Source organism: Parasteatoda tepidariorum, chromosome 2, assembly GCF_982258835.1.
Source record: "Parasteatoda tepidariorum strain Cologne lab strain chromosome 2, Ptep-v5.0, whole genome shotgun sequence".
Taxonomy (NCBI): Eukaryota; Metazoa; Arthropoda; class Arachnida; order Araneae; family Theridiidae; genus Parasteatoda; species Parasteatoda tepidariorum.
Genome location: NC_141756.1, coordinates 52385275 through 52409751, shown reverse-complemented (window position 1 = coordinate 52409751; position 24477 = coordinate 52385275). Strand labels below are relative to the sequence as shown.

At 30.5% G+C, this 24477-nt stretch overlaps 1 protein-coding gene across 7 annotated transcripts in view; it reads right to left on the bottom strand.

The window, feature by feature from the left end:
- The window catches only part of LOC107437293 (ATP-binding cassette sub-family C member 4), a 162321-nt gene that overhangs the window by 61158 nt on the left and 76686 nt on the right, over positions 1–24477 (bottom strand). For all 7 annotated transcript variants that reach the window (XM_087157330.1, XM_087157332.1, XM_087157329.1 and 4 more), the window contains one exon: positions 865–975. In XM_087157330.1, coding sequence (XP_087013456.1) covers positions 865–956 — 92 coding nt within the window. In that variant the 5' untranslated portion in view covers positions 957–975. The remainder of the gene's footprint in view (positions 1–864; positions 976–24477) is intronic.

Here is a 24477-nt window from a genome sequence, read left to right as displayed (position 1 = left end):
AGGTTATTACCTAATAGGGAGGCCTATAACATTAATTGTCGTGCCAAATTTAACTGATCTGAATGATAATCGTCCAAGTCGGTGACAGAAAACTGCAAAAGTTGTACAACTTGTATGAGAAAAGTGGAAGTCAGATTATTTCAATACGTTGCAAGCTAGATAAAAATGGATGGTTACAAAAAAGGATTTAAAGATAGGACAGATGGTACTTGTTAAAGAAGATTTCTTGCCTTTAAATATCTGGATTTAAGGCCGAATAATTTATGTTTATTATGGTTCAGATAATAAAGTGCGTGTAGTGAAAATTCGCACAAAAGCTGGAGTATTTAAAAGAGCTGATTCTAAAATAGCTCTCTTGCCTATTGATACCTAAAAAAAGGAATGTATTTTTCATATAATGTCATATATTCTGTTTTCTACATTTTATAATGTTTATGTTTTATATAATGTCAAGTTATGTAATATTTGTGTTTATTTTTAAATTTTCTAGGTTAAGTTCTTGCATGTGAACATTGCAAGGCCGGGCGGGATGTTGGCGCGCTTTGACGAAATGTTTGCCAGAAGCATGCACTAGGAAACGGTATCGTCAAAAACAAAGAAAGTTTTGTGAAATTAGAATATAAATTTATAGTAGAGTACTTAACAATTTAAATGTTTGAATCAATCGTAATTCATTTCTTCTGTTCTTTTTTAAGTTATTAAAGCTATATTTGACTTTAATATTTTATAAAAATAAACGTTAGCTTCCTTATAGAATTTAGAACTTAAACGTAAAAAGCTCACAGGCAAAAGTACAAAAAATTTTAATTCCCTATTATAACAAATATATAGTCTATAGTTAGAAAAAGGAGAAAAACTACTTACTTTATAAGGACGTCACTTATTTTATCAGATTCGTCAACAGTTGGACAATCATAGATATCAGTTAATTTCAAGTTCCCCTTCCTACCTTTCATAAAAAATGGCGTCAGCCACCTAAGAAAATAAATATGCATATTAAAAATTTTTTGACTGAGCAGTTTTTTCCTAAATTCAAATAAATGTATTAAAGTTTAAATATCTTCAAATATCTTTAATAACAATGGGAAACACAATTTTTGTTGCATTTATACAAATACTTGATCTTGCTTAATTTGGGGATTTTAAACTGAAATTAGTTTTGCTCTTAAAGCCTCATATTTTATTTAAAATTACATTTTTAATCGATTTTAATCGAAATGTACAGCCTTAAAAACGTTATATAATGTAAAGTGTGTCACGTAAAAGGTGAAGCAATTTTCTAGGGAAGTTAGGGACATCATCATTGCTAATTGGAACATCATAGAATTGCTAAGAAACCCATGCCTGGAAGTGTCATCATATGCCGCTAATGGCATTATCTTACTACGACCACACACGAAAAAAAGAGTTCATAATAGAGAAGTGTCCCCAGCGACATTCTTTATTACAAAAATAAATTTGAAAACGTTTTTTTTTTTATAATTGTTTATTATTGTGCCTATTGGACATTAATGACTATACTTTTCCACTAATTTTCCCCATGCGTTTGACATAGCATAGCTGATTCTGACTTTTGTTGCCATTAAGTCAGAAAAAGGTGAGGTAGTGATGGTTATGTAGACATGCGTGTGTAGGACCGACTGGTTGTCACAGGCAAGTCATAGAAAGTATTCCATACAAAGGAGTCAGAGAAATGCAATCGAAAGCAGCAGGAAGCAACTTGGAGTCGTGAAGGGGTGATGTTATGCAGGTGATAAACAATGTGGAATTGCAAAGCGGTGAAGTCTTGTAGCCTGACTAGTTCGAGACACAGGCAGTATCTGCATGAAACCTCCCGTTTCATATCCTATGTTCCCTAATACAAAGCCAACTTGGTAGCCAGCTTGCAACATATTAATATTCTTCATATCTGTATTACATTCCCGTTTTAAATTCAGTTAAGTTTCTTAAAACTTTTAATTTTGCACAGAATGTATACTGCAAGACACTGGCCACTAAATGGCGTAGCAAAGTAGCTTTTTTTCTGAAGAGACTAAGTGTCGAGAGATTATAAGATAGTGTTGTTTGTAATATTGTTGTGTTGTTGTAGCTTATCCTCTTCTGGCCTGACAAAAGTCAGACCAGATCTATGAACCCGTTGACCTGAATGAAATCAAAGACCAAAAGAGGAGTAAAGTAAATGTCTTCCCAGAAAAGACCAAGACAGTCTAGGATATGATCGGCGGAAGTCCGGTGTAGATGGCATTTAGGGCAAAGGGCAGGTCTTAGTTCCTTCGGAAAATAGAAAACCTTTTAGATGGCCGGTAGCTACTGTGCTATATTAATTTTCATGTTTGTTTTGTGCATCAACAACAATAGAAATAAATAAATTTAAGATGCATCGTAGGAAGTCGTGATTGTATCAAGAACTCCTACGTCTTTACAATCCTATGCTAATATATAGTATCTTTTATAGGTTTAAAACAAACTATGTCATCTAAATACAATATATTGCCTGGAAGCCGAAGTATTTTTTTTTGTGAACAATTGAAAAAATTCATAAGTTCCATCAAGGTTTGGAGAAATGTCCCAAAGGGAGGCAAATTCCATTTTTTAACTATTACATGTATTAATTTTTTTCAAAGAATGACTAATCTTTTTATATTATTCATTTGCATTTTAGTTATATATATTAAATCTTTTTTATAGGTTAACGTAAATATAAATATTGCTTTAACTTAAAACCATCTCTGGAGATATGGAATATTAATAAAACAAGGGTTCTAGCAAACAAACAAAAGGACAACAAAGCTTGAACACAATGGCTATTATTTTCGTCTGTAATAAAAAAGTATTGCAATAACTCTCATATACCAGAAGCATAAGTGCTGTAGATAAAAGAATAATTGAATAAAAAAAAGGCTGATAACAGTAATTTTGTATAAATAATTCCTGTTACTACTTAAATATAGAATTGAAAAATTTAAAGTTTCTTTTTGTAATTTCATTCCGATCACTTAATAGCATACGTTATCATTTTATTTATCTTTCTTAGTTAACATTGAATTACATTATTTTAATTTTTTAGTTTCTAGAAATACAAGATATAAACATCTTCTTTATATTTAAAATCCACCTCTTTCACCCATCAAAAATATCAAAATATATGATTGTAGGAATGTCAAAAAATTCTACGTGATTTAAAGCGGTAGATAGTACAAAAGAAATTCAAGGTTAGAAGTTAGACTATTAGCACAGATTTTGGATTTATTTTCTTGTTTACTGTCATTACATATTTAGTTTTATCTTGTTTCTGTTTCAAAATTTCAGTCATAAATTTTTAGTCTCTTTGTGATAAAATGTACAAGCGATACTTAAGCAAATAAGGTAAAGATCTGATAAAAAGAAGGAAATCTATTTTCTAATAAATGCTATGTTTTAAAGCTTTTTAACCAAATGATATAACTTGTTTTATTTTACGTTATGCATTGTACAGATGGAACATTTTCAACTTGAACTCTTTATTAAAATAGTCGGATTCATAGTCTAGCTCGGGTTTGCGCTGAAGTTTTCTGAATTTAATTATTAAATTTTTATAAATTTAAACTTTCTCTTTCTCTTTAAGTTTCATTTTAAGTGGTGTATTTTTAATAATTTTTCAAATTTTACTGGTCATTTTTTATTTATTGTAAGTAAAGTGGCAGCATTAAGTTTTGCACCGGTGTTGAATAGTTTACCCAATTTTGAGTTTATGACTATCAACTCTGTACCCTTGAAATTTTAAACCCAACCCAGAAGACAATGGAACTCCTGAATCAAGCATTCGGACAAACTAACCTTAGTGTAGAATATTTTGATTCAACTAACCCGTATTTGCGTTGCATGAAGAACAAAACCACGAAAATCTCCCACGGATATTCAGCCGGAAAGGTAATCCTAACCCACATGTCTACTACTACGGATATTTTAAGTCTACAATGTGGTCGATGCGAGCTTCGAGCGAAATTCGTATCAACCAACCACTACTGGAATTCGAAACTGGGTCGCCTTAATGGTAGGCGAATGTTCTACCTCCTGAGTCACAGCAGCTGTATAACATATTTAATAAGTTTGGAGAGCCTCCATGGTTTGAGCAGTACCACCGATCTGCCAAACGATCCATATTGTGAAGGTAGCGGGTTCGAATCCCGCCGTAACTCTGGATGTACTTTTATAATGCATTTCTCGAATTTTTACTGTCTGTTTTCCAACTTGCTTTCTTTATAATAAACATACAAGCCTGCATATGCATGTGTAACAATAAATGAAATGCAATTTTAACCTTGAGTGGAGTCCGACCTCTAAAAGTGGGTTGAGATTTCCATTTTAACCCTTTTCACGGGTGATGAGATAAAAACTGTTCCCCTTATTTTTGACAATAATATGAACCACTAAAATTGCAAGAGTTTTTATCTCGTAAACAACACAGTTTTTATTCAAACATTTCTATTCAAAAAATTTTAAAAATAAATAGCTTCATTGTGGATATGTATAGAGGACCAACTCTTTTGGTTTTTCTTGACTTATTTTTTTTTCGGCTAAAATTTTCTGTCTTGCAAAGGGTCAAAGGAAATTTATGAATGTTCTTCATATTTCTTTTTACATTACTAAAAATAAAGTGGCACCGTCAATTTTTTTTCTTTTATCTGACATATATATATATTGCATAAATTTATAATAGATAATTTCAGAACTCCAAAAACTAGCTGAAGTTTCATGTTGAAATAATTTTGATATTAACAGCAAATTTTTTATTTCTTTCATTCCAGTTTTCTCATTTCATAGCGGTGATAGCACAATTTATGGCATTTTTTTATTAATAGTAGAGAGGTCCCTTATTTAATATTTAACCTCATTTTGATCTCAAACATTACATAAACCTATTATACCTCTTCATCACTGGCTCAAACCTTCGAAAGTGAATCCAAACTTATATCTAATACACTGTATTTCCTTTTTGGAAATACGTAAACAACTTGAGATGAAGCATATCAATTAATATATATCACATCCATCAACATGAGCTGCGTCCATAAATAATTTATGTATCATCTCTTTTTATTATTCAGGTCACTATACCCTCAAAGGATTATGTATAAAATAATAAATCAGTTAATCAGTTGACAATTGGAAATTTATGTAAATACTATACTCGGAGAAAAAAATTCTGGTAAAGTTTCCGTGTTATAAAATTTAATGATAATAACATTTCTAAAAAAAGAAAAAAACACATAAAATAACACGCGAAACTAAATTATACGGTATTATTATACGGTAACCATTTATTTGGTGATTTTTCTGTTCATATGCCAACGGTTTACCGGAAATTCACGTTTTAAAAATTATAGTTCTTATTACCCCACATTTAATAAATAACACGAAACTGAAAAGAAAATTTAATCAAATAAATGGTTTTTATGGCTACCGGTTCAGTGCCGTAGCGAGCTTAACTCGCGCCCGGGGCACAATACCTTTTTAGCGCCCCCCCCCCTCACTCGAAAACCATCTAATATTATAAGAAAAATATACTCGCAAAGTAATAAATAAATTAAGTAAAATAAATAAAGTCATAGGCTCAAGCTAGGCATTAAATTTGAGACAAAAAATGTAGTTGAGAGAAAACGACTAGATTTTGAAATGTATATGATCGTCTAGAATTAGTTCAAAAGATACCCATTATTTATTTTACATATTTATGAAGAAATATTTTAAAAACACGCAGTTTTAAAACAATAAAAAAGTAAATATTTAATAATATGATTATAACATTATTTAATAATATGATTATAACATTATTTAATAATATGATTATACATATATTTAATAATATGATTATAATACTTTTAATAAAACTAATTACTATGTATAAATTTTCCGCTTTTGATGAAGCAAATTTATCAATAATATCATCAAAGTTGATCATTTCAAATTTTTCTTTTTCCACACTTAAAAATGCTAAGTCACTTAGGCGATCTTGTCCCATCGTTGATCGTAGATATGTCAAAATTAATTTTAATTTGCTGAATGGCCATTCGCAGCTAGCAATTGATACTGAGATAGTCAGGAGTATTTGAAGTGCCACTCTCAGGTTTGGAAAAACATCTTCTCCATACGGGATTATAAAAGTAAGAGATTCTAATGGAGTTTTAAGTTCAATTTCTTTTCTACTGCGGAGTAACATTTTGCAGTCACATACTTCGATAAAGAGTTCTATTCCATTGAAATCTGTATTATAAAATTCCCCAAATTTTTTTAAAAAAATTTCAAGGTCGTTATCAACATTATCCTTGTTTAATAAATTTTCAACGTCTAGTAGAAATCCAAATTTGAAATTAAGATCACTTAATCGTGTAAATCCTGTTTATATTTCTTGTTGGAGATGATCAAGAACGCTTTTCATAACGCGAGAAATTTCACTGTCTGCGGAAAGACTGACATCTCTAGCCAATTCTCCGGGCATTTTGTGGCGTCTTCTTACACGTATTGTTGCATCAATATCCCATTTTTCACAAAGAGACTTCGCTTTTTCTATTGCCTCTTCACAGAGCTTGTCTCGAATTTCGGCTAGTTCAGTCGCTAATGTTTCAAGATCATGGAACGCTTCTCTAAAATTCGTTCTAAGATCTTGTAATCTGAGCTGCACACGATCATTCCTCCTTAAGATTTCATATCAGAAATGAACTGAAGTTATGAAACTAAAAGTTAGTATATTTCGCAACAGAATTGGAGCACCCTGCAAATATTTGGAGATAATATATGTAACCACACAGCGTAGATGCCATAAGGAAGTGCTGACAGACACAGGTCGAGTCAGCCCTGCCATTAGAAAAGACGTGTCATTTCTATTATTAATATATTATTACAGTTTGATTAGTGTTCCTTTTTATTTGCGAATTAACATTTATTATATTTCACTGGCACTAAATTTAAAATATATTTTCCAGAAATAAATTATAATAAAAAAAAAATTATCCAACAATTTTGTTTTGTTGACCATTTGGCGCCCCTTTGTGAGTAGCGCCCGGGGCATGATGCCCCCCCTTGCTCCCCCCTCGCTACGCCACTGTACCGGTTAATGGTTACCAAATTTTATAAAACCAAATTTTAGTGTTAATTTTATCAAATTGCTTCGATAAAAATGGTCAAACTTTTTGATTCTCCCATAGAGCCAGAATCGCGGTAAATTCTGGTAGTTTTGATCATACTTTTTTTTTCGCTGTGTACCAAAGAGTTAAATTTGTAACTTTATGTAATAGATTTATCGTTAACGAAAAAATATGAAAACAAAACATGCGGTAGAAAACATACATTCCTTGTCAACTCAATTCTTTTCATGAGATAAGTTCAAGCACTGAAAATACAATTAGAATACATTTATCAATGGCTTCACATGTTTAATTATTTTATCACCTAAAGTTAAATAAAAAATTTAGAAGTCAATAAAGAATTGAATAACTCTTCAATAGCACCTATTGAGTTGAATGACAGGCACTTCAATGCTATCGGTTTTTTATAAACAAAACGAATTCCTATTATATCAGGTGCAGTTAAGTTACTTCAAAAGCAAATAAAAGGTGATAAATTCCTGCTTAACATCACCTGATTTCAAACCAATAAAAAATGGATTAGTGTATCTAGTTTATAGACAATTTTGAAAGGAAACGAAACTGTAAAATTTTCAACATCAAAAGAAAAAGTAAGCAACATTAAAAGAAAAGTAAGGTGACAGCTTACTAAATAATTTGATTACCAGGGATTATTCTGTCGTACTCAGAGTTTAGCTCCAATTTTCAGCTAGCTTTTAATTAATTCTATGTCCGTTCCCTTCTTAAGAAACTAGATTTTTCTATTTCTTTTGCAAATGAAACCTTTTTGGCTTGAAAGCCGAATTTTCTACTTAAATGAATTAATAAGGATTTAAGGATTACCGGGCTATGACCTTTTACTTTAAAAAAACATCAGTGTAAGGCATAGTTTCCCAACTTTTTATAGATAACCACCCATTTTGAAAATTAAAAAATTGTCGATCCACCCTTACAAAAAAATTATATTAAATAATTTATTAATATTTTTGTCCTTTTTAGATTGTTTTAATATTTTGTTATGATACTGTATGTTATTCAAAACATGTATAAATAACCATTGAATTTATATTACAAACAATTTTTACAATAATTTTGGTGAAAAGAACACATACGTAAAACTTTTAAACATATTTAAAATTTAAACCAAATATTTGTATTTAGTAAATTATCGATAAGAAAACAAAATTTAATTGCATTTTGATAGTGACCCTTTTAATGACTAAACAAAGGAGGAAACATAACAATTATGCAAATTAACTAAAAAATGCATTCAAAACTTCGTTATAATACAATTCATAAGTTAAAGAAACAAAAAATTAAGCAGTTTAAGCTTTTTAAATAATACGTTTAATTTAAATGCGCGTTTATGTTACTGAATATATCAGCTTTTTTGGAAGGTATTTAGGAAAGCAGTTACGACACATATATTTCGAATTCATACAAAAATCAATGCTCCGTTCAACGTTAAAATCCTTAAGTGGGTATCATCACAAAATTTTTTTGTCATATTTAAGCAACGTTTATAAAAAATTAATTAAACTCTAATAACATAACTGCTATAATAACAATTCTAAGCTAAAAAAATGCAAATAATGTTATTATAACAAGTTAAACAATTTATGAATTCTGATGTTTACTCAACACTAATTTCATTTTTCATCTGTATTTTGATGAGAAGTCCCACAATTCACCCTCTCAAATACCCTTAATCTTGCAGCGTTCCCTAAACGTATTCTTTCAGCGTTCCCTAAACGTATTTTTGCAGCGTTCCCTAAACGTATTCTTGCAGCATTCCCTAAATCTAAGTATTGAACAATTGCCCTTTACCTTACACAAACAATATCTTAAAATATGGGAAATGCTCCTTACCTTAAAGAATCAAAGGTGTACGGAATACTGGGCCGTTGTGAGCTGGGTTATATGCCACGCATTCTTGGTGGGTTATTATTCCGGTTTATCCGTTCATTAATAATAATGATTGCGCCTTTTGATTGATGTAATAAAAAATATCCCATTAATCATGATCACATTACCTGGAACCACGATGGCTCAGAGGATAGAGCTTTCGAGTTCCAATGAGGAGAACCGGGTTCGAATCCCATCAATGGCTGATTGATACAAAACCACATTCGGCTTGCACCGACTACAGTGCTGACGTGAAAAATCCTCAATGGTAAACGGATCACGAGTTACAGTCCCTTTGCCGTCAGGCTAACAGTGGGAGTTTCTCGTTGTGTTCCTCTCCATGTAATGCAAATGCGGGTTAGTTCCATCAAAAAGTCCTCCAAGAAAGCAAATTTCTCACAATACTTGATCCAGGAGTTCCCTTGCCTTCTGGATTGGGTTCAAAATTACAAGACTACTGAGTTGAACATTAGTAGTCGTAAACCCGAAAATTGGGTCGACTGTTTAACGACGGTTATAAAATAAAGTATTGCATTATCTGGTACACGAGCCACGATGGCTCACGGGATAGAGAGTTCGCCTTCCAATGAGGTGAACCGAGTTCGAGTCCCAGCGATGGCTGGTTAATACGATTTCCACATCTAGCTCGCAGTGACGTAAAATATTATCGGTTGTAGATGGATCATGGATTAGAGTCCCCTTGCCGTCAGGCTAACCGTGGGAGAACTTCTTGGTTCATCTCCATGTAACGCAAATGCGGGTTAGTTCCATTAATAAGTCCACGAAGTCCAGTTTTCCCCAATACTTGATCCAGGAGTTCTCTTGTATTCTGGATTGGGTTCAAAATTACAAGACTACTGAGTTGAACATTAGTAGTCGTAAACCCGAAAATTGGGTCGACTGTTTAACGACGGTTATAAAATAAAGTATTGCATTATCTGGTACACGAGCCACGATGGCTCACGGGATAGAGAGTTCGCCTTCCAATGAGGTGAACCGAGTTCGAGTCCCAGCGATGGCTGGTTAATACGATTTCCACATCTAGCTCGCAGTGACGTAAAATATTATCGGTTGTAGATGGATCATGGATTAGAGTCCCCTTGCCGTCAGGCTAACCGTGGGAGAACTTCTTGGTTCCTCTCCATGTAAAGCAAATGCGGGTTAGTTCCATTAATAAGTCCACGAAGTCCAGTTTTCCCCAATACTTGATCCAGGAGTTCTCTTGTATTCTGGATTGGGTTCAAAATTACAAGACTACTGAGTTGAACATTAGTAGTCGTAAACATAAAAAATTGGATTGGCTGTTCAACAAGGCTGTTCAACAATTATGACTACTGAGTTGAACATTAGTAGTTGTAAACCCGAAAATTGGGTCGACTGTTTAACGACGGTTATAAAATAAAGTATTGCATTATCTGGTACACGAGCCACGATGGCTCACGGGATAGAGAGTTCGCCTTCCAATGAGGTGAACCGAGTTCGAGTCCCAGCGATGGCTGGTTAATACGATTTCCACATCTAGCTCGCAGTGACGTAAAATATTATCGGTTGTAGATGGATCATGGATTAGAGTCCCCTTGCCGTCAGGCTAACCGTGGGAGAACTTCTTGGTTCCTCTCCATGTAACGCAAATGCGGGTTAGTTCCATTAATAAGTCCACGAAGTCCAGTTTTCCCCAATACTTGATCCAGGAGTTCTCTTGTATTCTGGATTGGGTTCAAAATTACAAGACTACTGAGTTGAACATTAGTAGTCGTAAACCCGAAAATTGGGTCGACTGTTTAACGACGGTTATAAAATAAAGTATTGCATTATCTGGTACACGAGCCACGATGGCTCACGGGATAGAGAGTTCGCCTTCCAATGAGGTGAACCGAGTTCGAGTCCCAGCGATGGCTGGTTAATACGATTTCCACATCTAGCTCGCAGTGACGTAAAATATTATCGGTTGTAGATGGATCATGGATTAGAGTCCCCTTGCCGTCAGGCTAACCGTGGGAGAACTTCTTGGTTCCTCTCCATGTAACGCAAATGCGGGTTAGTTCCATTAATAAGTCCACGAAGTCCAGTTTTCCCCAATACTTGATCCAGGAGTTCTCTTGTATTCTGGATTGGGTTCAAAATTACAAGACTACTGAGTTGAACATTAGTAGTCGTAAACCCGAAAATTGGGTCGACTGTTTAACGACGGTTATAAAATAAAGTATTGCATTATCTGGTACACGAGCCACGATGGCTCACGGGATAGAGAGTTCGCCTTCCAATGAGGTGAACCGAGTTCGAGTCCCAGCGATGGCTGGTTAATACGATTTCCACATCTAGCTCGCAGTGACGTAAAATATTATCGGTTGTAGATGGATCATGGATTAGAGTCCCCTTGCCGTCAGGCTAACCGTGGGAGAACTTCTTGGTTCCTCTCCATGTAACGCAAATGCGGGTTAGTTCCATTAATAAGTCCACGAAGTCCAGTTTTCCCCAATACTTGATCCAGGAGTTCTCTTGTATTCTGGATTGGGTTCAAAATTACAAGACTACTGAGTTGAACATTAGTAGTCGTAAACCCGAAAATTGGGTCGACTGTTTAACGACGGTTATAAAATAAAGTATTGCATTATCTGGTACACGAGCCACGATGGCTCACGGGATAGAGAGTTCGCCTTCCAATGAGGTGAACCGAGTTCGAGTCCCAGCGATGGCTGGTTAATACGATTTCCACATCTAGCTCGCAGTGACGTAAAATATTATCGGTTGTAGATGGATCATGGATTAGAGTCCCCTTGCCGTCAGGCTAACCGTGGGAGAACTTCTTGGTTCCTCTCCATGTAACGCAAATGCGGGTTAGTTCCATTAATAAGTCCACGAAGTCCAGTTTTCCCCAATACTTGATCCAGGAGTTCTCTTGTATTCTGGATTGGGTTCAAAATTACAAGACTACTGAGTTGAACATTAGTAGTCGTAAACATAAAAAATTGGATTGGCTGTTCAACAAGGGTTATAAAATAAAATTTCCTGGAACACACTTACACGGCATTCCCTACACTGATGTTTCCCTTTCAATTTTAAGGGAATTGTACGGTATTCTCTACACTTACATTCCTTCTAATCTTTTCAGCTCCTGAAATCTGCAGCCCATACGACAACTTTAAAAAAAAAAAGATTTTGAAAAGAAAATTAAATTAAAGAATTTTAGAAACTCGAAATGTTTTTGAATACATTTTTAAATACATTTGCGGCATAATGGGCAAAAAGGGATTAGATGTTGCCAGGTATAAATCTCAACATACATAATGTAATTATATTTTAAAAAAGTGAAATTTTAATACAAGAGATAAAAATTATTTCCTATGAGAACTGTTTTGGCGATATAAGTCTTGTTAATAAAGTAAAATTACTTCTCTTTCATTTCTTTTATTGTAGCATGTATTCCCAAGTATAAATATTTTTCTTCAATAATGTTGATTAATTTTTAGAGCTTTCATCTAAAGGCTAGTTTAAATATACACCGAGCAATATTCACGCATTCAGTAAGCACGTGTATTTTTACCCTTCGCTACCTGTTTCTCTGAATATTAATCTCTAAAATCTCTATAGTTAATTTTTTTTAAATGACCTCATTTGAAGGATTATCTAAAATACCAAAATTTTAAAACCTAATGGGTTTCTTTTATCATATAACGTAATTATTTCGCTTATGCGAACGGCGTTAAAATACAAGAAATAAAACTGCATCATGTTTACCAAGGTTATAAAAATAATGTCAGCAGCACCGTTCTCAGAATTTACACACACAGGCATAAGATTCTTTATAAACGTTGATGCTTAAAATAACACCGTGATCAAACTAGCCAAATGTGTTGGACAATCACCCATTCAGTTTTTCATTCCGTTTTCAATTTATATCAGCTTTTTTTCTCGGATCATTAGCTCAAATGCATTAAGTTTAGAGTTTAAAAAAATGCCTTGATCTATTTTTTTAGAAATAAATTGGAGAACATTATGGTTTCGAACGTCAGGAAGTGTTTTATATATAGTCGCTGTAAGAGAGAGTGTTTTAGATGTTGTGTTTTAAAGTACAGAGGCTTTGTGTAAATAATTTATCGAGGTAAAGCAATAGAGATACTTATGTTGTAAGCGAAATAACCTAGTTTTTAATATCAAATTGCATTTTTAAATTTCCCAGTTCAATCATAATATCGAAAAGATTTAATTACATCGTTAATGTAACATGGTCTTTCAAATTTTCCGCAGCATTATAATTTGAATTATGTTGTAATAGGAAAAATTAGCATCCTTATGTGATAATAAACTGAATTTAACTGAATATGTAATAATATGCAGAATGGAAATAATCTTAACATGCAACAATAGCGAAATTATTTAACATGTTTTAAGATATGGGTCTTCAACCCATGGCCCGCTGACCATGAGTGACCCGCTGACAGCATTTTAACTGCCAGCCCCATATTAAAATTTTACTGCGCGTAAAATAATTTAGTGATTATTGATATTAATTGACCAAAAATAGATTATAAGCTAACTCATATCATAAATAGATTATCATAAGCTAACTCATATCATAAATAGATTATCATAAGCTAACTCATATCATAAATAGATTCTCATAAGCTAACTCATATCATAAATAGATTATCATAAGCTAACTCATATCATAAATAGATTATCATAAGCTAACTCATATCAAAAATAGATTATCATAGCTTCTTTTAAAATGCAACAATAGCGAAATTATTTAGCATGTTTTAAGATATGGGTCGTCAACCCATGGCCCGTTGACCATGAGTGACCCGCTGACAGCATTTTAATGGCCCGCCCCACATTAAAATCTTACTGCACGTAAAATAATTTAGTGATTAGTGATATTAATTGACAAAAAATAGATCATAAGCTAACTCATATCATAAATAGATTATCGTAAGCTAACTCATATCATAAATGGATTATCATAACTTCTTTTAAAATGCAACAATAGCAAAATTATTTAGCATGTTTTAAGATATGTGTCGTCAACCCATGGCCCGCTGGCCATAAGTGACCCGCTGACAGCATTTTAACGGTCAGCCCCACATTAAAATTTTATTGCATGTGAAATAAAATTAAAAATAAAAAAGTGACTATGAATAAAATTCCAGGAATCCCCGGAAAAAGGTAGGATTTTTATCAGGTTTGCAACAGGTGTCAAACTTTGGCCAATACTTCGTGAAAGGTGACTTTGAGCATGCTCTTCGATAGAGGGGAAGGGGAATAAAGAAACAGAATTTCATTTCTCCTAATGTTGTAATCAATTGCTGGAAATGTTTGTAAACATCCTGATTGGTTGATGATAAGCAGGTTTTTTTAGCTAGTTTACTCACACTCATTCAGAAATTCAGAAGCGTGTACGGTCTTTGACCAGGCTATACGCTACTACCCAGCATCAATTAGATGGCTTGTGTCAGTCACGTGTCGGGAATGGGGCAAGTCTTTTTTTTAACAGTTTCACACACAAAATCACGAACATCACTGTATCGCGAAATATAGTGCATATATATATATATATATATATATATATATATATATATATATATATATATATATATATATATATATATATATATATATATATATATATATATATATATATATATATTGTTTTGCATAATGTGAATTTAACTAGTAATATTGCTTAAGAATTTGAAGCAGTTATTTACTAATTATTATTTTAATTGAATACTTTGAGTGACTGTAGTTATTGTTTTTATTCATTTATTTATTTATTTATTTTTGTATAATTATTTCCAAAGAATGAATCTGAAGAAAAACTCACAAAAAATAGCTGCAATGATAAAACAAATTTAATATATCTAGTGTAACTGCCAAATTTCTCTAAAATAAAGGTGGTATACGTGGAATGTGTATTTAAATATGTATAACAACTTTATATATATATATATATATATATATATATATATATATATATATATATATATATATATATATATATATATATATATATATATATATATATATATATATATATATATATATATATATATATATATATATATATATATATATCAGGGGTCTGTTTAGAAGAAATATCTTTTCATAAAAACGGACCCTTCACAAAATGATTTTTCTTTTAATCGGACCCTTCACAAATTTGTTTAACTTCATTATTATTTTGTTAATCGAATAAACCCTTTCCAGGGCGGAAAACAAGAAAGATGGATGTAAATGAATTAAGTTTTGTCTTCGGCAGACGATTCTTCCATTATTCGTCCGAAATGAATATTCTGCGTTCAGCAGTATAGGCTAAATACCAAATATTTGTATGTTGCATCTCTAATTTAGAAGCAGCAATTTTTGTTTATTTTTTAAAATTTAATTTTTTTAATTATAATTTTACAGTGTTGAGCATAATCTTATATGTCTTTACAATTTAAAAACTCCTTGAAAAAGTTTTTTTTTTGCAATAACGGACCCTATTTGCACAAATTCATAAAAGCGGACCCTGGTTGAAAGAATGTGAGTAATTTTTTTCACAATTTCACGAAAAACGGACCTTTCACAAAGTGTCTGGACAGACCCCTGTATATATATATATATATATATATATATATATATATATATATATATATATATATATATATATATATCAAGAAAAGGATTTTATTTATTTCTGTACAATAATAAAATACATTTTCTAAGTTAATTAAATTAATATTATTTTAAAACTAATAAACGAATACTAATACTCGTACTAGCTTAAAACTAATAAAAGTTATGATGTTTACCAGTAAATTTATCTCTTATTTAGCGATGTTTTTTATCCTGTTCTATTTTCTTCATAAGAATAGTAATGGGCAATTTTTAAATAATCCTATGTCTTTCTAAACTATTATTACGTTATGGTTAAAACTAAAAGAAAGGTAAAATATTCTCTCGACAGTCCGCTGTGGGCCCGGGAGATTAGGGCTCCAAAATTTCGTGACCAATGGTATATTAAGCGCTACGCATAGGTCACCTTCGGTATATATATATATATATATATATATATATATATATATATATATATATATATATATATATATATATATATATATATATATATATATATATATATATATATATATATATATATATATATATATATATATAGTAAATGAGAACTCAATCAAATTAATTATGTTCCTTCAATAAAAATAATGAATAGGAATTTAAAATTCTGAAGCAATATTAATAGTTAAATTCTCATTATTGTTAAATAGCTTCATTGACGAAAAATATATTACTATTCTGAGAGCGCGATCGGTATTGCGCACATACCACCTTTATTTTCGATAAATATGGCAGTTACGCTATGTATATTAAATTTATTCTATCATTTCAGCAATTTTTTGTTACTTTCTTTTCAACAAAAAATGATTATACAAAAAAATCACTTAACGTATTCAATTAAAGTAATGAATAGTAAATAACTGTTTAAAAATCTCAAGTAATATTTTAGTTAAATTCGTATTATACAAAAAAAAAAAATTTAAAAAAACTATATATGCACTATATTTCGTGATACAGTGATGTTCGCGTTATCGTATGTTAAAGTGCAATAGAAAAGAAATGAACATTGAACATTGAAACAGAAAACATTTCTTAAAATCTCTAAAAAAGTCTAGCGCATTTAGCTTAAAACATCTGTTTTCTTAGAAAAACTAGATAATTGCCTGTTTGAGACAATTTATGTAGAGATATCCAAATAAAATATGGTTCTGTCGATATCTGACGAATTAAAAAGAGGACAAAGGTGCCCAGGGACATAAAAATGATAACGGCAATTTAAAGAAGAAAAAAGACTTTTTCTCATAGAGTAAAATGAGGGGGCTGTTTTTGAGGAATCTAACTAAGGATAGTCTTTGTGGGTGGTCAAGGGGTTAAAAGTGGTTGAGCTTTGGAACAAATTTTACGTTTTTTTTTTATGTGCATTTTGTTTTGAAAAATGTTTCTTTCATTTAATTATATCGAAAAAGTTTTTTTTTCTTAAAATATTAATTTAACTTTACTTTATCTTCATGAATGTCTAAATTTCAGAAGGGGCGAAGAACATTATTCACCTCCTCAATGAAATTTAAGAAGAAAAGAAGATTTTAAATTTCAAAAATAACTTCAGAGCTGAAAAGAGTTTTTTTTTTTCGAAAATTACCAATTTAACTTAACTTTATTTTAATAAATGTCTAAATTTCGGAAGAGACGAGGCACATTATTCACTCCCTTAATTTAATTTTAGAGGAAAATAAAGTTTTCATCTTGAAAAATCGCTTCAAAGTTGGAAATAAAAGTTTTTCTTCTCTATTTCTCATTTTGCTAATTTAACTGAAAATTTTAGTAAATGTCGAAATTTTAGAAGGGGCGAAACACATTATTTCCCCTTCAATTAAATTTCAGATAAAAATAGATTTTTTTCTCCTTTTTTTTTAAATAGCTTCAAAATCGAAAAAATAGTAATTTTTATTTTCTAAAATTAACAAACTCACATGATTTCAATTTCACGAATGTCTAAATTTCAGAAGGGACGAAGCACACTATTTACCCCTTAATTATTTCAAGAGTAAAATCAAGATTTTGATTTCTAAAATAAATTCGAAGTAGAAAAAAAAAAAGTTTTTTTTTTCCGCAAATTAATAATTTAACCTGACTTTATTTTTCTGACTGTCTAAACTTCAGAAGGGGCGAAGCACATTTTTTACCCCCTCAATTAAATTTCAGAAGAAAATAAGGTTTTCAATTTTAAAAATAACTTCCAAGTGGAAAAAAAAAATTTTTTTTTCTGAAATAACTGTTTCTTTTTAACTTGACTTTATTTTCACGAATGCCTAAATTTCGGAAGGGGTAAAGTTCATTATTTGCTCTCTCAATTATTTCAAGAGTAAAATCAAGTTTTCGATTTCGAAAATAACTTCAAAGTAGGAATTAAATAGTTTTTTTTTTTTGGCTAAAATTACCAATTTAGCTTGAATTTATTTTTATAAATTTCTGAATATTTTTATGAATTTCAGTCTTAATTTCAGAATGAGCGAAGCACATTATTCCCTCCCTTACTTTAGTTTCAGAAGAAAATTAAGTTTTCAACTTGGAAAACCGATTCAAAGTTGGAAAAAAATTTATTATCTCTATTTCTAATTTTACTAATTTAACTTGATTTTATTTTCGCGAATGTCTAAATTTCAGAAGGGGCGAAACACTTAATTTGCCCTTTAATAAAATTTTAGAGGAAAATGAAGTTTTCTTTTTGAAAGATAGCTTCAAAATTGAAAAGAAAAATAGTTTTCATTTCCTAAAATTACAAAATAACTTGATTTTATTTTTACGAATGTCTAAATTTCAAAAGGGGCAAAGCACGTCCTTTGCCCCCTCAATTATTTCAAGAGTAAAATAAAATTTCCTTTTCGAAAAATAGCTTTAAACTTGAAAAAAAAAAATCTCTTTCTAAATATGTACCGTCATTGTGCAGCGGGGGCTACTTGGTGCAAATTTGAATTTGGCATTTTTCAAGTGCTGCTATTCAGTATTATGTTTATTTCATGTGTGTAATTTGAAGTTAGAAGTCTCTTCTATAACTACAAAAAAAATTTCGAATTTTAAAACAATCTCAGAGTGTGTTTCGTTCATCCAATGTCAGCAATTTTCCGAGGACGTCCGATGTTGAAAAGTGTGCGTGGAAACTTTAGCTGTGAAATGCAAAGACGTTGATAAAACAATTGTCGTAAGTGCAAAATTTTTTATTTATATATTAATAAACAATTATATCATGTTAGAGTTAAAAAAATTTGAAAATTAATAACAAATAAACGGAAAATGAAAAAAAAAATGCACTGTGGGGCTACTTTGTGCAAAGTTTCATTCGTTTTTTTTTTTCGACAGAAAAATTGTCAGACGTTATAAAAAAATACCTCGAACGAGAAATTACCTTGATTACACTTTTGAAAAGCTGCAACAATGTTTGCAAGCAGTTGCTGGTGATATGTCGATTGCAGAAGCTTCTCGGAAGTACAAAATCCACAGAAATACTATCTCTAATAAAATTCACAAAAAACACGTGAAACGTGCTGGTGAACTATTATTTTTCTTCTAATGAATTAATCAAACGATTTAACACATAAAAATATATTTTATAGGACATCAGGTGATTTTGACAGAAACTGAAGAGCAAGTTCTGTCGTGTTCATTCAAGCATGTTATGTTCAAATTTATCAATATTATAAATGTTAATGAATATGTAATAATTGGGTATAATATAAAAAAAACACAACTACTTCCACTTAGTAGGAATAACATTTACCATGACGCAATGCTAAATTCTATGCCACTATCCACATAAATGCCACTATCCACATAAATCAATTAGTAATCAAAAATCGAATATCAATTACTTTTCTTTATAATGCAATAAAATCTGGCGAGCAGCTATTTAAACGATCAAACACTTCATTTGTTTATTTGTGGCTTGAAGTTAGGCTCGCAGAAAATGCCGTTCATGGGTTAAATTTAGTAGGAATAACACAACCTGTGACGTAGGCTATAGTATACCCAATTATTATTTTTGAAATATCATCCATTTCAATGTTAAAAAAAGTATATGGTTTTCTTTTGTTTAAACTCAAATGTTTTGAAATAAACATTCTTTTTAAGAAAAAATTCTTCAAAAAAAAATGGTTTTTTAACGCTGAAAATTATTTTCAAACTAATATCTTTACATATCTTGATGTTTTTGTCTTTAAAAAGGTCAACAATTAAGTTTTTTAACAATTTTATATCAATATTTTACTAAAAACATAATTAAACTGAATTCCTATCGCTGCACAAAGTAGCCCCATTTGGGGGCTACTTTGTGCAAGGTATGTTTTGACTTATTATTCGTAAATATTACATACAAATAATGCCAATATTGATCAAATTCGCTCGTCTGAGTCCAGTTATGAATATAATATCGATAAATTTTACTAAAGTTTGAATTAACATAGTTTTTTTACTTGTCAAAGTTCAAAAACTGCGAAATCCTGCACAAAGTAGCCCCGAATGACGGTACTCTTTTATTGTCATTTTAGTCGGAATTTACTTCACTTTATTTTCACGAATGTTAAATTTCAGGAAGGGTGAAACATATTATTCGAACCCTCACTTAAATTTCGGAGGTGGTGACTGCCCCCTATGACCACCCCCCTCACGAAATATTTAAAAAACGTGTTTTTTTCTTCAATGTTTTGACACTCGATTTCATGGAAAAGCATCGTTGCCAAATGTTTGAAAACAAATAGAATCAGACAATCTCGCGAAAAGAAAAACCTACTTAAAGCTCACTTCATCTGAAGTGCTGAAGTAAAAAGTGAGCTGAAGTATTTAAGTGCAGAAATAAAAATGCCTGCTAGAAAGAAAAAAGATATGCAGGCTAACATTAGTTATCAAAAATTTAAAAAAAATATGTATTTAACCATTGCAGACAATTTTAAGCATATATATACCTTCCCAAAAAGTATTTGAATTTCAAATTTATTAAACTCTAAATACTAAAACTAATTACCGAATATTAATACTATTTTGTTAAAAACTTTTCTCTAAAATTTTATATTATTATCTTTAAAATGAATATATCATAAAATTTATGAAAAAAATTAAATGTATGGGTACTTGGGACCATGATCCGATTGCTTGATCTACATGGGTCACCGATTACTGATAATATAAATAGGTGCATCAAAATTCGAGGATCAAAATACGACTATATAAAGAACATTATACACAGCGGATAATTATTGAATTAACTCTGAGTGTTGCTAAGTTTTAATTTGAAAAACGAGAATATTGACCAAAGTAAAAAAAATATAAATTAACAAAATTTCAAAAATATGATATTTTGTTAAATGACGGTACATGAAAATTTAAATCCCGTCGCCCATGAAAATAAGTTGGCATAAATTCCGCCAAATTTACATTAAATCTTTTCACATTTTAGCCAGTATTTCATTTAATATTTTATAACCGTCGTTGAACAGCCGAGCCAATGTTTTGCATTTACGACTTTTAATGTTCAACTCCGTAGCCTTGTAATTTTGAATCCAATCCAGGGAACTCTTGGATAAAGTGTTGGGAGAAATTTGCCTTCATGGAGGAGATTTTGATGGAACTAAACTACATTTACGTTACATGGAGAGAGAAACCACGAAAACCTCCCATGATTAGCCTGATGGCAAGAGGACTCCAACCCATGATCCATCTACCAATAAGGATATTTCAAGTCAGCACTGTGGTCGGTGCAGACCGTTGGAGACCGTCAGACCGGTGCAGACCGTCACATCATTGGAAGGCGAAAGCTCTATCCCCGATACCATCGCGGCTGATTGTAACCAATATATATTTATTTTGAACAAAACGAAACAGTTAATTTTAAAAATGTTGAAATAAATTTTTTAGAGACTATGTGTAAAAAAAAAATAAACTGCGGCACAGTTTATTTGTAAAAAAAAATTTCATACGGAAGATACAATATTTTTTGGGGGGAGGGATGTCGAAGGAATTTTACACAAGTAATTAAATGTCTACATTTTTTGATAATGCACCGCAATATTAAAGTTTGTACTCATCAGTCATGAGGACCAACATATTTCGTGTGTGTGATAACAGGAAAAAAACAAACGCAAACACATTACTCCTTTAACCGTTAAGTACCACGAAATATATATTTATATACAATATACGAGAGGTATTCCGAAATTGAGAGATATTAATAAAGAGATCTACAAAAATTATCGTCTACTTTTTCATCTCAGAGACATCTTTTTTTTTCTCTCTCTCTCTATCGTTGTTTTTAGAACATCATTTGAAATACAACTTTATTTATTTTTGTAATTTCTGAAAGTTTTTAGACTTTATTTAATTATTAATTATGGAGTTAACCAGATAAATATTTTCTGTTTTTGTTTTCAGTGTTAATTAACTTTAATAGGTTAAAAACAATTGAATTTAATAATATTTTTCCTTTTTATTTCTGAAATCTTTACTATTGCAATTTTTTTTCTGTTAATAAATTATAATCTTTAGTTTTTGTTAATAAACTGTATCGATTTTATAATTTCTATATTATCTTTGTTATAATTTCTTGATTTTATTATTTAGTTATTTTACTTAATTAATATTTTAAAAAATTCATTTCTTTTACTACGGTGTTTTTCTAATTTTAAAAAAAATTATTTTCATGTGTAGTTTAACTTTGTAGCACTTATAATCAGCATAATTATTATTTTTAATAGAGACCCTCTTTCCCTCTTTTAAGGAAAAAGGACCAATAAATTTGGAAGTACTGAGTTCTAAGGATACGCATTTTCAAAACTCCAGCTGTATCATACTGGACTAGTGTTCTAATATAATAATACTAGTTGAATTAACTTTAAAATTTCCTTATCTTATTTTCAAGATATATTTGTACTTAATATACATCGATATTTTGAAATACTTTTTTCTCTTTCTTTTTTTACTTAAATTATTTTATTCTATAGATGTAATAGGGAATTTTCATTCTGTATTGAGTTGAGTAAATTATTATACTTCAAAAACATTTTCTGATTCAAAGGTAGAATTTCCAAGAAATTGAGCACAATTTTCTTTCCTGATATGTAATATTTAAATAATCAAGTTCTGTGCACTTATTTACATTACCTTCAGCTTTTGAGTTGTAAACATTCGCTAGACTGCTGATCTTCCGAGATATATAATTCATATTTACATGAAGAAAAGGTAGACTTTGTGCTATATTAATAAAGCTAAAAAACGTGAATAAAACACAAATAATGAGACATAAATAAATTCAAAAAATATATATATTTAGTTCTATAACGAAGAATCTTCATCAAAGTCAAATCATAGGATAAAAGAGGAGAACACAAGAAATTTAAAAAAATAATAATAATAACCGATTTCTCAAAGAGAAATAGTGGTTTAATCAAAAAGTAAATCAGAATTTAAAGATTTGTCCAATAAACAAAAAATCACACAGACCAGAGATATGATCCTTTACTTATTAATATAAGTAAAATAGTCTTAAAGGTTTGAAAAATTTAGTTTGCTTACTGGGGGGAACACGGGTTCAAACGCAAATTTATTCAAAACTTTAGAGCAATTTGGAGATTTTTTTTTCTTGGATGATAAGGTAAAACAATTAAATTCTAACAATAACGACTCCAGGATAATAAGACAGATTTATATTATCACAGAATAATGCTTCTTTTTATGTGTTTTTATGTTGCTTTATTCAATCTTGCTTGTTAGATCATTTTGTTAGCTTTCTTCAATCTTTTTTTATCAATTCTGTCTCTAGTAAAAATTATGTTTTTAAACATTGAAAATGATTTTGTAAGTAAAAACAAACTATAATCGTACATATTTAAAAAGAAACTTAACAATAAAATCACCGAATCATATTTTTGAGAAACTGAGGAACCATTCTCACTACAACTATCGAATCTATCTACTTAAATTGCATGAATCAGATTCTCAATTTTCCAGTGTATATATGTAATTTTTTTAATTTAAGTAAAGAAGTTACACTGTAAAATCATACGGGTAAAATTACGGTAAAAATTTCTGGCACCCTGAGTGCAACGTCCGTAAAATCCATTTTTCCCATAAAAGATTATACCTTAATTTTGAGACAATATTTATTTAATTACAGTGATTACTGTAAATACTACGGTATATCAGTATTACTGTATTTTGTTCTGTAAAATTTAGCAGTAAAAATGGGTTTTATGGTAAAATATACTAGCATTAAGGATAACAGTACTTTTTACCATAATTTTATCCGGAATATTTTTATAAAATACAGTAAAAAATATAGTCTGTACAGTGATTAAAATTTTTTATCATAAATAAAAAAAATTTAATAAAGCATTTTGTTTTAATTTGAAATTATTTATTTACATCAAAACAATAGGTGAAACGGGAAATATTTCCGAACTCTGTCGTTTAAACAAGTTAAACTTTTTTAAATAATTACATAAAGCGACAGTTTTAACGATTGAGAGCTCCATGTTACGAAATTCTCCCAATGTATGACAAGATATAGTTTCTGGGGGGGAATGTCTACTAATTTTATAACTGTGGTCCAAGTAGGTTAACAAAGTATTGAATAGTTAAAATTTGCTTTTTTTAAGCGACCATGTAAAACAGAAAAGCAATAAATGCTTAAAATTGAATTAATTAGTATAACTTTAAAAAAATTTTTTACTTAAAAAATAAGTTAACACATTTAAATTGTTCTTCTCTTTAATTTCAATTGAATTAATGAAGTAAACATAAGCTGTCAGATAGAAACTAATGCAGTTAAATGCTTTTTTTCGTCTGTAAATAATAGCCCAATTTCGATGAATTTGACAAAGTATAATCAATATTTTCTTAGCCACTTTAGGTTTCTCTCAATTTCCTC